Source organism: Leptonychotes weddellii, chromosome 12, assembly GCF_054177405.1.
Source record: "Leptonychotes weddellii isolate Sample4059 chromosome 12, ASM5417740v2, whole genome shotgun sequence".
In the NCBI taxonomy this organism is placed as follows: domain Eukaryota; kingdom Metazoa; phylum Chordata; class Mammalia; order Carnivora; family Phocidae; genus Leptonychotes; species Leptonychotes weddellii.
Window position 1 is genome coordinate 6,733,492 of NC_138380.1, and position 17,927 is coordinate 6,751,418.

The 17,927-nt window shown below is 43.5% G+C and overlaps 1 protein-coding gene across 1 annotated transcript in view; it reads right to left on the reverse strand.

Moving 5' to 3' along the window:
• Window positions 1-9,043: 9,043 nt before the first annotated feature.
• Window positions 9,044-17,927, reverse strand: part of CNTNAP2 (contactin associated protein 2) — a 1,739,191-nt gene continuing 1,730,307 nt past the window's right edge. Inside the window, exon 22 of the mRNA XM_081799929.1 lies at window positions 9,044-9,357. Within this exon, the coding sequence (XP_081656055.1) occupies window positions 9,059-9,357 (299 nt within the window). The 3' untranslated portion in view covers window positions 9,044-9,058. The remainder of the gene's footprint in view (window positions 9,358-17,927) is intronic.

A 17,927-nucleotide genomic window follows, 5' to 3' on the forward strand; every position in this document is an offset into this window, starting at 1 on the left:
TTTTTTTTTTTTAAAGATTTTATTTATTTATTTGAGACAGAGAGAATGAGAGACAGAGAGCATGAGAGGGAGGAGGGTCAGAGGGAGAAGCAGACTCCCTGCTGAGCAGGGAGCCCGATGCGGGACTCGATCCCGGGACTCCAGGATCATGACCTGAGCCGAAGGCAGTTGCTTAACCAACTGAGCCACCCAGGCGCCCCTGGTTTTTGTTTTTAATTGCTTTGCCAGAAAGGAGAAACAACTTGGAAATTTACCAAGAGAGGTTTTAAAGTTATATTCATATGAATTTGATATGGAAGGGAAGACATAATAAATGGAAAGACATTCTCTTGCTGGACAGGGAAACATTACTTGCAATTAACTTACACATAAAATTCAATCTCAATAGACATTCTAGAGGATCCCAATGAAATGACTGGAATTCTAACATCACATGGGAAAAGTAAGTGTGGGAGGATAGAAAAATTTTGAAAAAGAATAAAAGGGAAACCAGCTTTATGAGATATTAAATGCTATTATAAAAGCTGAATCATTATCATAGCTTGCTACTATCTCATGAAGAGTCAGATCAACCTAATAGATCAGGGAGTCCAGAAGCAGATTCAAATATAAAGGGCAATTCAAATAAATAAATCTCTAAAAAATATGTAAATCTTACAAATAAAGTCATTAGAAAAAGATGTGAAATAATTTTTAAAATAATTTCTGAATGGAGAAGGCATGACATAAAACCCAAAAGCCATGAAACACTTTATATTGCACCCTGTAAATTTTAAAGTTTGTACATGGAAAGAACCCCATACATTCAAAAACTAAAGATCAAAGTGGGAAAACATTCAAATGTAGTAAAATACTAATTTACCTAACATATAAAGAATTCTTGTAAGTCAAGTAAGTAGTAAATGACCAACAAACAAATAGGAAAGAATATAAATAATCCTTTGGTCAAAGAATGGTAACAGCCCATGGAGAAATAAATACAAGTACTTGTTAACATATACAAAGAGACTTAATCTCCCTCGTGATTAATGAAATCCAAATTCAAACAATGAAGTTTCATTTTTTTCAAGTAAGATCTAGCAAAATTCAAAAGAACAGTATGATGTACTAGGTTGGTGAGTGTGCGGGGAAAAAGACACTCATACCTTCCTGGATTGGAGGTACTGTATCTGTGAAGGGTGATCTAGAACAGCTATCAAAATTAAAAATGCATCCCTCAGCCCAACAAAATCATGTGTTCAAAGCCATTCCTTATGGAAACAAAAGATGGGAACAATGTCAATGACCATTTGATCACAAATCCGTAACTCTGATCTTACACTTGACTGGGGCTTCCATAAATATGCTTGGCACTTCTACAGAAAAGGACAATTTGGACCATTTGCAGGAAAAGTACACATTAGAAAAGGGGGTGATAATTGTTCCTGCACTTGAATAACTGTGTACTCTTTCGGTCACCGAAGGGAACAAAAAACACAAAAGATAATAAAAAGATTAGGTATCAGAGATTGAATGCATTAATCATGCAATCTTAGCATAAGGATGAAAACAGGGATCTGCTCAGAAATAATTAAGATGTAATTATAAGAGCTGGAACGATTATTTTAAGTGCTTGCAGGTGGTAAAGAAAACCATCTACCAGCTTGTAATTACGGAGGAAGCTGAATAGATAACGTGCAGCTTTAAAATGTTCATTATTTCCATGAAGATATAAAAATATTTTATCTTCAGATGGTAGAAAGGAATTGTGGAATAAAGACAAGAAATCAAGTCATTAAAAATCATGGAAGTAGAGGTAGGGGTGCCTTTAGAAATCAACTTGCTGTTTCCAGTGGTAAAAGACCTCAGAGGGGGGCAGCCTTAGCCCTCCCGGCCGGGGCCTGGGGGACTATATTCTGGGATCTAACAGGTGTAGGGCAGTTACACTGAGCCATCCCAGGGACCATAGTCCTAGTTCCCGGTTTATTTGGGAAAAGAACCACATTCCTAAGAAGGCCGGTTTTTCAATTATTCTTCGAACCTGAGTGAATCCACTGAACAAGTTTTGGTTTGGATCTCCCGGATTCCTGACAACCCGTGACCTTGGGTCCAGGGAGGTGGGGAGGTGTGGATCAGTCTGTGCTAACGGTTTTCCACTCTGCTCAATGCTTTAGGACTCTCCATGTCCTGCCTGCTTCCCTCCAGGGGGCTGTAAGGATTCTGGTCAGAAGCCTCTCAGGATCAGATATGGGTTCACTTTAGGATGGGAGCCCAGTGGCTGCTGGGTAGAGTGGGTACTAGGAGTTTGGCGGCCAGCACCTTCCAGAGGCCCATTCCTCAGGGCCTTTCCAGGGTGGGATGCACCTGTCATATTGTGCACTTATGCTGAGACTATAACCTGGATGTACTAGGAGTCTTGCAAGATAGTAACCAGTCATAATCTTTCTAACGAGAGGATCCCTTAGGGAATGATATCTTACATCTTAAGATGCCTTGTCTATGTTAATCTATATTTTAAAAATTTATTTGAGGGGGGCGGAGAAGCAGAGGGAAAGGGAGAGAGACTTCCAAGCTGACTCCCCACTGAGTGTGGAGCCCGTGGCACGGCTCAGTCCTACAACCCGGAGATCATGACCTGAGCTGAAACCAAGAGCCAGATGCTTAACTGACTGAGCCACTCAGGCACCCCTCTATGTTAATATTTTTAAAAAAGATCCTAGGATGTGGCCTTTGGTCTGATGCATTTGGTATCAAATATCATGAATGTGATAAAACACCCCAACACTTAATATGCATGCCTCATAAAACAGCTTGAGGTACAGTTTGGAGTTGTTACTTAGTGCAGAAATTTATGGCATCAGACTCCTGGATTTATTTTTTCTGGTGTTTGTTTTGTTTTTGTAGTTTACAGAACGTACACTGCCTTCTGCAGTTGTCTTTCTGCTGGCAAATCCATGCCATTTTAAGGATATAAGATTCTCTGAATTTGACAAAGAGAAAAAACAGAGCCCATAATCCTGAGAGGTAGATCACAGCTATTGTCTGGTGCTCTGTGACCTTTAAATAAACCAGAACTCAGGGTTGGGGTTTGCTTTTTCTACCTTGTAACTGCTGTTCTAAAAATATTCTAATGACCATAATGATGTGCTTTAGAAACGGGCTGTACCTGTTATCAAACGGGGGGAAAACTGGGTGGAAAGAAAGACTGGATGTTTCTAATACCACAGAATTGGTTTAAATCAAATCCACATCATTTGATCGTTTTCCCCTCTAAAAAACACACTCTACCAGCCCCATGCTAGGCCCTTGTGTTTGTGATGCTCCCGTCATAACTGTCCAGTGTTTTCCAAACTCCAATCATGTGGGGACCAGCTTCACCTTTTCTGCCAAATCCATGAAAAACCTAATTACTATTTATTTACTTATTTTCACTAAATTGATCCAATTTCTTATTTAAATAAATGCATTGATTATACTTTATATCCCTACTGAGTAATTCCATTGCCTGTCAAGCTTGTTTTTTGTTTTTTTAATTAAAGAGTGAATAGCAAGGGTGGGAGAGGTTCTAAAGACATGCCAGAACCCAAAGGAGATTTTTCTCTTGGACAAGATTAGGAGGACTGAAAGAGAGGTGAACAGGAAATAACTTTATATTATGTAATGCCATGTCTATTTCTTCCCATAATGATCTGGTGACCCCTATCAAGACCACCATGTTGCATTGCTCCGGAAGCCCCAGACTGCGATGCAAATGACATCCCTTAGAGTTAGGCAGTGCACAGCCCGACCAACTGTAAACATCCCTCACTTTGGAACACAGTGACAGAGCCTAAAAGGCTTTATAGAGGTAAAGAGTAGCTTAGTTAGTAGTGTCAGATCTGGTCACTCGAAGCCAGCATACCTTGGAATACATTTTTTGTTTTATCCTTTGGTATCATCTAAGATAAAAGGAAGAAATGCAAGAGTGCAGAAAGAACACAAGATCTAGGAGTGGATATCTTGAGTTCTAATTTCCAGGTCTCTGCAAAGCAAATGTCCTGGTGTGAGTATGAAGTGAGTAGCCCTAGTTCATCATTAAGGTCCTTTCACTACTAAGGCCATAGGACTCCCTATTCTTCATAAATATACCTCCTTTATTTTATTTAAAAAAATTTTTTTTTTAATTTATTTATTTATTTGACAGAGAGAGAGAGAGAGAGAGCACAAGCAGGGGGAGCAGAAGGCAGAGGGAGAGGGAGAAGCAGGCTCCCCGAGGAGCAGGGAGCCTGATGCGGGGCTCGATCCCAGGACCCTGGGATCATGACCTGAGCCGAAAGCAGAAGCTTAACCGACTGAGCCACCCAGGCGCCCCTTTTCCTTGATTTTAAAGCTGCATTTTCCCCCCCTGATATCCTTTCAAATTAAGTTTGCAGCTCATTCAAAAAATGGAGAAATAATTTGCAGGCACTTCTATAAGGATGCCCTTTCTTGAGAGCCCCGGAGTCTGGCCCCACACTGTGGATTTCTTGTTTGTTTGTTTTTAGTCTTTTTCTCTAGTTGTAAGTAGGCAGACCGGCTCTCCTCAAGTTTAGATAAAACTTCTTTATCAGGGTGAGTTTCGTAACAAAATAAATGGTCAGAGGAGCCCAGCCTTTTGTAAGCTTGTTGCTACAGCCTTTTAATTTGTGATTTTGCCACATAAAGGCTTCATTGTTTTTCATAAACTGTTTTTTTTTTTTCTCATTATTTGGCTGTTTGATTTTCTTGTCTTCTGGTAACCTTACTTCAAAGGGCTTACCAAGGCGGCTGTTAGTAAGCTTCTGTCTTATTTGATGAGTGAGTCTCAGCCTTGACTACCCATTGGAATCATCTGGGGAGGTATGCCATCTACGAACACCTGTTTCTCCTCTCCAGAATGTCTTAATGGGTCAGGGGTGCAGCCTGGATATCAGGATTTGTCAAAGCTGACTAGACTAGGTAATTCAAAGGTGGTCTGAGAGTGAGAACCACAGCACTAGATTAGTGTTTCCAACTTTTAAGTGCACGTAAGTCACCTGGGGATCTTGCTAAAATGTAGATGCTAATTCGGTGCATCTGAGGTAGGGGCCTGAGATTCTGCATTTTGAACAAGCTTCTGGGACCACACTTTCCAAGGCACCAGATCAATCAATCTACTTCCAACTGACTCTTAGCACACACCTTCATTCTTGTCCTGTCTGATCCCTACACAGACTCAGGTAACATATGGCTTATGGGCAGCGATGGTATTTTTGTGTATATACTGTTGTTTTGTTTCTGAATGTCTGATAGCAAAGATTCTTATTCTACCTCCACATGAAAGATTATCTGATAAAAGCAAAAGGCTCCCCAAGAGTAGGGTGCACTTGCTGATGTGGGGGTCTGCTTAGAACCCCAGAGTTGGTATGAAGATGATTTTAAGCTGAGGACATTTGGGTTCCACAGCTGCAGAAAGAAATCTTTTTGGAACTTCCTTTAGCTGACTGAAAGTGGAGACTTCTGGGAAATGAGACTGCTATCCTCTCTTCTGGGTGCCTGTTACTCCCAGGAAGGAGACAGAGAGTAAGTGTACTGTAAGTGCTCTCTCCAGGGGACTTCTATGGCCTTGAAGAAGACAGACCATTCATAGCTGCATGAACAAGCATTATCACACACTTTCTTAGCTCCTGTTTTGTTTTCTTTTAGAAACCCATGTTCTTCCCATAAAGGCCTTTTCTCCTCGTTCCCTTTTCTCTACTATGTAAGGCATTTAAGCAAGTAACCATTTATTGAGCTACTTCTCCTGTAAGCTCCTGTATGCACAGGAATACATTTTTTTCTCCTGTTCATCTGCCTTTTATCAGTTTTTTTTTTAGATGGGGGAGGGGCAGAAGGAGAGGGAGAGAGAATCCTAAGCTGGGTGTGGAGCCTGACTTGGGGCTCGACCTCATGACCCTGAGAGCATAACCTGAGCCGAAACCAGAGTCAGATGCTTAACCAACTGAGCCACCCAGGTGCCCTTGCCTTTTATCAGTTTAATTTGCAGGCCCCTGGATGCAGAACACAAGAGAACAGAGGAAAAGTTCTTCCTCCCTGACACTATTAAGTAACCTTCCTTTATCTCTGTCTTTCTCTGTTGCCTGTCCAGCCCTTCACTCCCATTCTCTCTTGTTGTCTTAAAAGAAAAAAAAAATCCAGTCATGTTATCTAAATAAGCCTTCTGCCTCATAGTTCATAAGCTGTTTTCTGTCCCTTTAATAAAGTTCATGAGACAGACACACATACTCCTTTATAAGCATTCCCCACATATGGAAATGGCTGGTGAGGAGGTCGATGCAGTGTCCAGTCAACACCAGGTGAGGACTCTGCCCAATGCAAGTGGCAATTCTCTGCAAATGGACCTTATGTGACAGTACAACCATAATATCTGGGGTACAGATATCTGATTTAAACATTGAGGGGTGCCTGGGTGACTCAGTTGGTTAAGCATCTTGCCTTTGGCTCACGTCATGATCTCAGGGTCCTGGGATTGAGCCCCGTGTGGGGCTCCCAGCTCAGTGGGGAGTCTGCTTCTCCCTCTCCCTCTGCCCCTCCCTCTGTGCCCATGGGCGCTCTCTCTCTTTCTCTCTCTCAAATAATAAATAAAATCTTAAAAAAAACCACTGAATAATAACAGAAATGTTCCCTACATACATTTTCACTGTATCAATCACAAGAATGAAACTGTCCCATGTAAAGCATGATTTTTAAAAAAATCAATGAACTCAAACTGTCTAGCCCCTACAACTGTATCCCTCAGACCATAAAGCAAATACTTTGCTGATTAAGGCCCAGTGAATGTGAGCTTGCATTGGCCCAGAGTAGCATCTAGAGGTTTTTGAAACTGGTTTCTTGGCAGCCGATGTAGACCACACACGCTCGTGGCCTCATGTAAGGGAGTACCTGGAACAGCGTAAGAACTTGCACATTTCAAAGATCTTGTGTTGTCTTGGTCGCTCTGGCATCTGGAGGAATTTATCTGAGAAATCTTTGCTCCTTTGTAGCCCTGACATATGTCTTTTCTCAGCTTATATTTTCACTCCTACTTTTCTATTTTCGGCATTAGGAATGCTTTCCTTTGTTCAAGGCAGCCCATGAGGAAAAAACCAGCCTGCTGTGTAATCCTAACAACATTCATGAAAGAGAATTCTTTATAAGTACCCTTGGCACACAGCACCCCTCATCATGTTATAGGAATCCATGTGTGAGGAACAAAGAGGATTGTTTAGTCTGTAAATTGGCTATTCTGACAATGGGGCAATTTTGGCTTCTTTCGAAGCTTTGTAAAGCATTGCAGCACGAATCCTGGCAAGCAATCACAACGACAAGAGCTGCACCAGAGCTGATAAACACCGAGTATGGGCTGGAATATGTGTAAGGCAATCAGATGCATGATGTTTACATGATGAACTGTTATGAATTCCAAGTTAGGGTCGGGGAGAATTTAGAACCTTGACTGGACATTCAGGCATCATGGCAAATCGCGTCTAACATCATAATAACATTGTTAATATTATTGCTGCTAAACTTTTTACAAGCTTGCTACATGTCTACAACCACTCCAAGTGCCTTCAGTATGTCGTCCCACATAGAATTCTGGGAACTGGTCTTCTTATCTCCATTTAAAAAAAAAAGATTTTATTTATTTCAGAGAGAGAGCAAGCACGCACAAGCAGGGGGAGCAGCAGAGGGAGAGAAAGAAGTAGATTCCCTGCTGAGCAGGGAGCCCGATGGGGGGCTTGATCCCATGACCCTGGGATCATGACCTGTGCTGAAGGCAGCCCCTTAACCGACTGAGCCGCCCAGGTGCCCCAGTCACCTTATCTCCGTTTTATTCACAAGGAAGCCAAGGAACGAGATCAGGAAACATGCCCACGTTTTTAATCTGCTAATGAGACAGGGAGAGTAATGGAGCCGCATTGCCTCCACCGTCCTCTTCCTGTGTTTACATGTCGCTCTGGAGATGCACGGACTCTTCGATTTGGAGGTCACATAGCGATCACACCCCACCCTTCACCTTGGGGGTGACAATGCAGAGGCCTGGAGAGGTGGCCCAAGGTCAGGCTGGGTAGAGCAAAGAGTAAGTACCTATGGCTCTCTGCCACTCGACGTGATGGGCATGCTGAATTTGCTCCCAATTAATTTTGCAGCCAAGAGCCATAGCCTTTCATCGTAGGCCTATGCTTTCCAATTACATGTCTTATCACCTGCAGGAGTGGGACTAAATCCCGAGTCCTGTAAGCTTAAATGCACCTCTTAAAAATCTGGAAGCCTATGGGATTATTCATATACATACAGGGTCAGGAGATGGATCTCTTCGTTGCTTTAGGTAAATCTTTCCTGGGGTGCCTGGGTGGCTCAGTCGCTTAAGTGTCAGAATCTTGGTTTCAGCTCAGATCCTGATCTCGGGGTTGTAAGATCGAGCCCCTCGTAGGATACCATGCTCAGCGCAGAGTTGGTTTAGGGCTCTCTCTTCCTCTGCTCCCCTTCACTCCTCTCAAATAAATAATTAAATCTTTTTTTTAAATTTTTTTTTTTAAAGATTTTATTTATTTGCAAGAGAGAGAAGGAGAGACAGAGAGCACGAGAGGGAGGAGGGTCAGAGGGAGAAGCAGACTCCCCGCTGAGCAGGGAGCCCGATGTGGGACTCGATCCCGGGACGCCAGGATCATGACCTGAGCCGAAGGCAGTCGCCCAACCAACTGAGCCACCCAGGCGCCCAATAATTAAATCTTTAAAAAAAAAGAAATCTTTCCCCTGATAGTAGACTTTGGGCTTCGGGGACGCAGGGAGAGTCCTAAAGGCAACAGCGAACCAGGTCGGTCCCAAAGTCACATTGTAGACATCAGTTTAAGCATCTCCTAATTTCGCTTAAATGAGTTCGAGTCAACAGTTTCCATGTTCCTTACCTTCACCTTATGTACTTCTGGCTCTGAGCCAGGCTCACGGTTGTAGCTTCTGGGCACTTGGTATGTGGCTAAGCACTCCTGGGCTCACACGTTCCCTGGAGCCCTTAGTCCTCCAACAGCTTACCAGCCTTACCGGCCCTGCTCCTAACCCCATCTTACAGACGATGAAACTGAGGTTTGAAGAAATAAAGACACCCGGCCAACGCCGCTTTACCTGAATCCAAGTGATCGAGGTGCCAGGGGTCGGTGGCGGACGACATGGGGGAGAGGGTCAGCGGGGACGCCCCGCAGTTGGACTCCACCAGCTCGCCCTGGATGTGCACGTGAGCCGAGGCGTTCGTCTGCCTCAAGGCCGCCTTAAGAGGAGCAATCTGGTTGAACTGGACTCTGGAGAGGCACCCAGTGAATCCCGGGGTGTTGTATTTGTGAATCTCTTGGTCAATCTTCCCGGTTTCTAAAAGATAAAGAAAGAGAAAATAAAAGTCTATCCCACTCACTATATTGCTGCTGTTACAAAGCCTCGTCTTTGAACGCCTGTGTCCAAACCCTACTCCAGGTTTCAGTTTAAGATGTTATATTCTTTTAGATGAAATATTAAATGACTCGAAGGCTGAGGGCTGGAGACTTTGCTGCAAACGAACCTCTGAGAACATGTAGGGTGAGGAGACTCTGACTCTATTTAATAGTTAAAATAAAATGCACACATAAAGACCTTCCCAATACCTGTGGTATTGTTGAAACCAACCACATTCACTGGCTTCTGACTGATCTTTCTCCTTCTCTTTTCCCTCTTACACATACTGAACAAGGCCCCCTCCTGGTAAACTATGGTTCCGTTTTGTACCTCATTCTTAACTTTCTTCTTCAGAATTCTTTATTTAAAAAAGAGAAGAGAGGGAGTTCCCATAGCCTATAACGGCATATTTTCTTTCTCCAGCATCCAATCCCTGTGGAGTTCTGAGGTTTATAGAATCCCAGCTAGGATCTGATGGATGTTTTGGAAGTCAGGAAGCTTTCCCAACTCAATCACAAATACACCTGTGCACTTAAGAATCCCTACCTGCCCCCCAGTCTGTGAGTTCGACATCTTCCTAAACTAACATTCAAATTAGAGGGGAACCTGAGTAGAGGTGTTTCTAATGTACTGTTTCAATTAATATAACCACACATTGTCTTACCAGTTAGCTCAGCAAAGCCAGTGCCTTTTTGACCCTCTGTCCTGAGTTTTACAATCTGTGTAGCAGAAATGAACGTTGAAGGAGTTCTAGATCTTTCTTATGGGTGGTCTTCACAAGTGCGGTTCCTGGACCAGCAGCATCAGCATCACCTGGGAACTTGTTAGGAATGCCGGGGGTGGGGGTGGGGTGCTGGCAATCTGGGCTTCCACAAGCCCTCCAGGTGACTCTGTGGTCCGCTGAGGCTTGAGAACCACGGGCATAGCCACTGATTCTGCAGCACTATCAACCCAGGTGGTGGGCAAATGGCCCTTCAGAGAAGGGCAAGGCAACCTGCGTTCTGGATGGGAGATTATGATGACTGTGGTGACTGTCTTTTAAAACCAAGGACAAGGGGGAACCTGGGTGACTCAGTCGGTTAAGCATCTGCCTTCAGCTCAGGTCAGGATCCCAGGGTCCTGGGACTGAACCCTGAATCAGGCTCCCTGCTCAGCTGGGAGTCTGCTTCCTCTAGATCTGCCTCTCCCCCCGGCTTGTGCTCTCTCTCTCACCTACTCTCTCTCTCTCAAATAAATAAATAAAATCTTAAAAAAAAAACAAACAAAAAAAACCAAGGACAAGGATGTGAGATATTTCCCCTTCCACTTGAACTGTGAAAAACACAGACTTTGGGAAACAGAAGGCTACCTACTTCTTTAAAAAGTTGAAATCTGAGCAGGTGATGTTTCTTATTGAGGAATGAACTCAGATAAAGCAGTCTTATAAAATTTTACTCCTCATTAAGGAAAGAAGAAATCAGTAGAGAAGGGATCTTTTAGGCCTTGGGGGCAGAAGTGGATGTATTGATTACTCATCCTATTAAAGAAGCAGTTCAGTGACTGACCTGTACTAGCCCAATGTGAATTTTTTTTTTTAAAGATTTTATTTATTTATTTGATACAGAGAGAATGAGAGACAGAGAGCATGAGAGGGAGGAGGGTCAGAGGGAGAAGCAGACTCCCCGCCGAGCAGGGAGCCCGATGCGGGACTCGATCCCGGGACTCCAGGATCATGACCTGAGCCGAAGGCAGTCGCTTAACCAACTGAGCCACCCAGGCGCCCCCAATGTGAATTTTGATTAACAGAAGAGATGGGCAGCAAGGAATGGTAATGCTGGGGATTCTAACAGGGGCTTACTCAGCCAAGTACATAAAGAAATTTTAATTAACGATTCTTCATAGTTTTCTCCTGCAGTAAATTTCAGTCTGTGACTTTGAGCTAGAGCATGTTCCAGTTAGGATGGGGAGGCAGAATGCACCTGTGACTGAACAAAAAAATCCCACAGTCACGATGTCCCCTTGATGAACAGGAAGAGGCTCTGGTCCACTGACCCCTCACTGGCTGTTCTCTTCTTCCTCCTCCACTTTCTCCTCAATAATTGCAGGATTCTTGAATGAATAAATTCATGGATTTTCATTGAAGGAATGAATACAAAGTAAATGATTCAATCTTTGTCTCCTGGTCTCATATCAGAATTCCTTGTTCTGGGTTCACCAACTTGTCTTCCTTGCAAAGAGTTCATATATTTGGTTCCTATCCCCTCCTTCTGGTGATCTGCCTTCCTTTGAAACATGCTGAGGGTTGCTCCATCCAAGGAGACTCAGGGTGATTCTTTGTTAACAGGGTGGGAAGGGAGACCTCAGCTCCTTGCCTTCCCAAATTCCTATCTGGCTCACATCTGTGGTCGAGGCACCAGAACAAGCTGCTGCTGGGTGGCAGGACACCAGGAACAAGCTCACTCCATCTGCTGCTTCTCGTCCATAAATGGAGAATTCTTTTTAGCCTGTCCAGCCTTGGAGCAGGGCTCATGAAGGAAGAATTTTGGGGCTGGGAGCTACTGCCATCTGGTGGGACTTCAATTCAGTTCAATTCAATTCAATTCAATCAATTCAATTCATTGCGTGTATTCACTGCCTGGTAGCAGTAGCAGGAAGGACGTAAATACAGAAATTTACCCCAAGTAGCTCACAACCTAGCTGGGGAACCAAGCTTGTGAACAACCAAGGACTACAACTGAACAAACGCTGTACAATGATAAGAGTTAACATTTACTGAACGTTTAAAACTAGATGCTTTATACAAATTAGACATTTGATACCCAGAATAACCCTATGGAAAAGGGAGCGTTATTATCCCTCTCTCAAAAAACAGACTATATTGTTGTTTTTATATTCACTTGGATTTTGGCATTTCTAGTCAGGGACTCTATAGAAATGTCATAGTGAGGTTCAAAAGAATTTTTTTAATGGCTATTAGAAACTGCTTTTTTTCTTTTAAAGATTTTATTTATTCATTTGAGAGAGAGAGAGAGAGAAGCAGTGACAGCACAAGCATGGAGAGAGGCAGAGGGAGAAGGAGAAGCAGACTCCCTGCTGAGCTCGATCCCAGGACCTGGAGATCATGACCTGAGCCAAAGGCAGACACTTAGCCATCTGAGCCACCCAGGCGCCCCTAGAGACTGCTTTAAGACCATGTTTCATTAGTGACTTAGCCAGTAATAAAGTTTTAAAAAATGCCATGAACTGACGTCACAGCTTTGCCAGCCTCAGTTAAAGCACCAGCAAGTTCTGTCGATGCTTGTCTGGAATACACATCTGTCCTTCGGAACACCTAAGGCATGAGAGTAAAGCTATCCCTTTAGTGTGTTTGAGCTCATTACAGGTAAATTAATCTGTAAAATTAATTGAACGGCTTTCGCACTGAAATCAAATACTACAGCACAATTCACTGTAAGAAACTACTTTTTGCATGGAGACGTCTTGGCCGAGGTGCATGTGGGGGAGACCTGCTCTGAAGAATGCTAATTTTAGAAGTGCAGTACAATCACTTCTGAAATTACATTCTCAAGCTGTCCTGGGTATTTTAATACCTTACCTTCATAATGATGTGGGTTATAGCAAATAGCCCACTTAAAATATGACACAATTCCAGGTGAAACCTTACAAAGAAATGTGCACGATGATACTTTCAAGAAGGAGGCAGCGATTACATTTGCAATGCATTAGCAAGCTTTCTGGTTCCTGCTTTTCAGCTGCTGAATACCAAGTGCCCAGCAGGAGTGCTGTGAGAAGGGAGAGAAGGGGCATCTGCACAAGCCACCACCCTCCCCCGCCCCCCGCCCCGACCGCAGATCCATGCAAGGTCCCGTGCACACGCGTGAGCACCGCTTCAGCGGCTGGAATCCAGATGCTGACACCTCAACAGAGATTTCTCATTTACCTTAGAGACTATTTAAACTCATCCGGATATTCTTCTGGTGCCCCCCATGGAACCTATCCATCAGCTGATTTTTTTGTTTTGTTTTATATGTCTTAGAAATTCCTATCCATATTTTTTTTTGCGAGGGGGGATGGGATATGAAATATCCCTGTAAACTCAATTCTTTACTTTCTATGAAGGAGAGCCAAAAGATCTTAGAATGTCAGTGGGACCCAATTTAAAACTTTTGACAAGGCTCTCTTGTGTGCCCGTCACCGTGTTAGGGGCTGGGATGGGCTTTTAAGAATCTGTGGGATGGACGGAGATGGCAGAGCCGGGTGCCAGCCCCCAAGCTCACCTGTGCTCTGCAGAGACTCAGGTGCACCTGGCCCCATCATGGAGGGGTAGCCGTCCCATCCATTCCCTCACTCTGCTCCTGGGGGAATATTCCTACTGGAAGGCACTGGGGGTGGCCTTAGGTCATTCTCGGACTGGACATTAAATAACATGTGATCACAGGGAGAGGAAGTTCTTTTCTTCTCGTTCTCTTTTAATCCTTCACAAAGAAGCTGTCAGGTTGGCTCAGTTTGGGACTGGACTATCTTGCTCATCACTCCAACACTTGCCAGTTTCGCTTTTTAACAGCCGACCTCAGACCTGAACGCTCCAGGTACTGAATTTCCCAATATTCCCATGCCATGTGTTTTTACCAATCTTGTATCGCTACAGCAAGTGACACTGGTATTTTGTTTTACGGTTATATTGCAAGGCTTCCTTATAACATGCTCTCCTTTGAACATAAATTTATTTAAGGGAAAATGACGAGTCCATTTCAAGAACAATGTTAAGTAGGGGGTGCCTGGGTGGCGCAGTTGGTTAAGCATCTGCCTTTGGCTCAGGTCATGATCCAGGGTCTTGGGATGGAGCCCCATGTCAGGCTCCCTGATCAGCGGGGAGCCTGCCTCTCCCTCTCCTGCTCCTCCCGCTTGTCCTCTCTCTCTCTCTCTCTCATTTCCCTGGAAATGGGAAAAAATGTAAACAGAAAAGGCAAAACATGGTGCCGTTGGCTCTCCCACTACTGCTCTTTGGGGAATACGACTGTGGAGAAACTTGGTGCTCCTCTGCACTCCTTAATTTTTGGCTTTAAACACCTCTGTTCCACCCAAATGGAATTCTATTCTCTTCCTCTGTTCATGCTTAGTTCCTGTGAGTATCCACACTTCAGAACATCAGAGGTCCCCAGTCCTTCAAAAGGAGAGCTCCAAATGGCTTCCTCCCAGATTCTGCTCCGGGCTCTACCTACCTGGCCCAGGTGTGCTCTCTCCCTGTCCAGATGGGCCAGAAACCTGAATTTGTGCCTCCACTAGATTTACAGTTTTCTTGAGAGCAGGACTGAATGTTACTTATCTTTGTGTTCCTCCAAATGTCTAAAATAGCCTCTTGCACAAAGGAATCAGCCAGGGACTGCATGCATGACTAGAACCGTGACTATATGTTAGACAGTCTGTCATCCACACTTGGGTTGTGTGGGATGGGAACCAACACCAGAGATTGAGGTAGAGGCAAGTTCACGGTAGGCCAAAGTTTATCAGCGTCGATAGGTGTGGAATGTGGCTTTGAGAGAGGAAGGGAAAGTAGGAAATCCAGATCCAATACAGCTTTATATTTTTATATACATTTTATATTTACATATATATTTTATAAATATTTACATATAAATGTCTTTATATACGAACAGACTTTATATATGTATTTATTTCTAGAAGTACTATCATCTGGAAATCCATCTCACTGAAAATGCACTCCTCTGAAAATATAGTTGTCTTGCTCTTACCTCGACAGTGGTCTATTTAATGTTGAATAGCCATTACTATAGAAACCCTCCACCAGCCTCAAGAGTGAAGTAGTGGTTATATGGGCCCTAATGGAATAAATAGGAAGTGGGTTTGAAATCACTGCCTGCGTGAAGTTTTAAATAATTCTTGGACTATCAGACTGAAATGAGATTGGGGAGTAGTCCAAATGATACACACTGGGAAACATGACTAGGGTGCGGTTGGGCTGGCAGCCACCCTAAATTGCGACTCTCAAGGTTAGGGCTGAGCATCTGGGTCTCAGCTGGCAGAACACCTGGATGAAGGTTAATTACACTGGGTACAATTTTCCCATTTGGTTATAGTTGTATGGACAGGAGCCTGAGTGGGTCAATGGAACAGATAAATGGGAAATAACCGTAAGCAAAAGAAACTCAAAAAAGACGGGGGGCGGAAAAGGCAACAAAAAAGCCAAGGGCATTCAGCTAAAAAAGCAACATAAACACACACAAACCCCATTCCTCCATTTCAACATGATCGCATGATTAACATTAGGCAGGGCCCTGAGATGTAGGCATCCAGGTTCAGCATCAGCTCTCTGCTCTCATGGGCTAAATTTTTTGATCAGTGACGTCTTCCTCATCAGCTGCCTTTCAAAAGGTGCACAGCTAGAATTAAATCCGTGTACATAACTGATGTATAGAATTATGTACTATGACATTTTATTAATCCCTGAGAGAAAGACACTAATGAAATTTCCTTGTATTTATTATATGCTTTTCTCTCTTCCAGAGGAAGGCGGGACTAAAATATACAGGTGTGATTTAAATAGCTCTTGACCTGTGACAAATGCTAACTCAGTTACAAAGAGGCAATCTGTTGGGAGAAGCAGAATCTTCTCCTCCTACGTTGCAAATCTTTTTCTAAGGATTAATAAAACAAGATTGGATTTTTCCCCCCAGAAATAATAATAAAAAGAAATGTCTTAACGTGAAGATGCTAGCCCACACTTATTTTGCAAAATGATGAAGTATTACATTTTTATTTGCATAAACTTATTACAATCCCTGAACTTTGGGGGAATGTATATAAAGGTTGGAACTGTCATTCCCTATCTTAAAATCTAATCTGAGAACTACAAACTTGCTGAGTAATATAACCCAGTGTGATTACAATACAAAGGGAAGACAGGATCCCTGAGCTGTTTCCAAAACCCTGACATTTGGCATCATGCAGAACACACACATCTGAAAGATAAATTTTCCACTTTCTCCTGAATGTTTCAAGTTGTCAGACATGAGATAGAAAGCCTGGTGCCCCCTTCCTGCAGCTTGGGGTGCCCTGCTGCACAGCATGACTTTTCAGGGCTAAGAATAACAGGCTTTGCTGAAAGTAACAAGACCTTTCAGAAAACTGGATGTACCTGTCAGTCAAACCACAGAGTTGGGTGCCGTGGTTGACTTCATTAGAAAGGCAGGTCTGATTTTACCTCTCACAATCTTAGTAAATATCAGCTACATGTCCTAGCTATTTGCTACTGGAGAACAGAACACTACAGCGTTTCCCACAGGTTGGAAATGAACAGACCCGCCTCTTGCTCACTGGATTTTATCCCACTTTCCCTTTTGCATTTTAACTTGTTAGCAGCAGAAACAGAATTTTATGTACAAAATTACCAAACTGAAAAATAATTTCTTCTGTGTGTGCTCTGCTTCTGCTAAAACTTTTTTTTTTTTTTTTTTAGGTTTTGGGAAGCCCTATTACACTGTAGCCAACACCATAAGGAGAGTGAGTTTAGCTTTTAAGTTTTCCTTAATGCCTCTCTAAACCATTGAAGAGTATTCCAGCCAAGACTAGCCCAGGGTCATGTGAAGCTAACTCTCTAGGGAGCAGGGGCATTTGGGGCGATGGGAGGAGGGGAGGGTGCCGACTTCATCTGTGTCACAAACAACAGAAGTATAGGCTAGGAAAAATGTGTTAACAAATTTTTGTATTTCCAGATTAGGTCAAATAGAATGATTCAGTAAAATATTCCTTTGTTCTCACTTGTATTGTAATTCCTACCCCAGGGGCGTCTAAAGCTCTCTTACCCAAGAGAAAAAAAAATCCTTTGAGGGCTACGATTGCATGAAAGCCTGACCATTAAAGCATTAGAAAATGGACATGGAGGTAGGGGTCGAAGGCAATGGTTTTCCCAGGGCAATTAGACCTGTCACACACACACAGAAAGAGAAGAGAGCTGTTATCAGAAAGTGTACTGGGGGGGGGGCGCTCCCCTCCATTGGCTCTCCAGGTTACATAATTAACATAAGAAAGAATTCAAATCTTGGGACTCTGACATATGAGCGGACTTTCAGAAGACAAAACCTGGGGCGCCTGGGTGGCTCAGTCCACTGAGCATCTGACTCTTGGTTTCAGCTCAGGTTATGACCTTGGGGGTCCTGGGACTGAGCCCTGCTCCAGGCTTTGCGCTCAGCAGAGAGTCTGCTTAGGAGATTCTCTCTCTCCTTCTCCTTCCCCTTCTGCCTTTCCTCTGCTTGTGCACTTCTCTCTCCCTCTCTGAAATAAATAAATAAATAAAATCTTAAAAAAAAAGAAGAAGAAGAAGAAGAAGAAGACAAAGCCTAATGGATGCGTGGAGGCTGAACCAGAAACTGGGGTGGATCCTCACAGGAGTCCGAATGTTTCAACTGTACCCACCCTGGAATGGAGTCAAGGCGTGGATCGGGAGGCCTGTCGACACAGAAGTGTGCTTCTCCCCCCAACACCTTCTTCTCTGTTGTACCTCTGAAACCAAT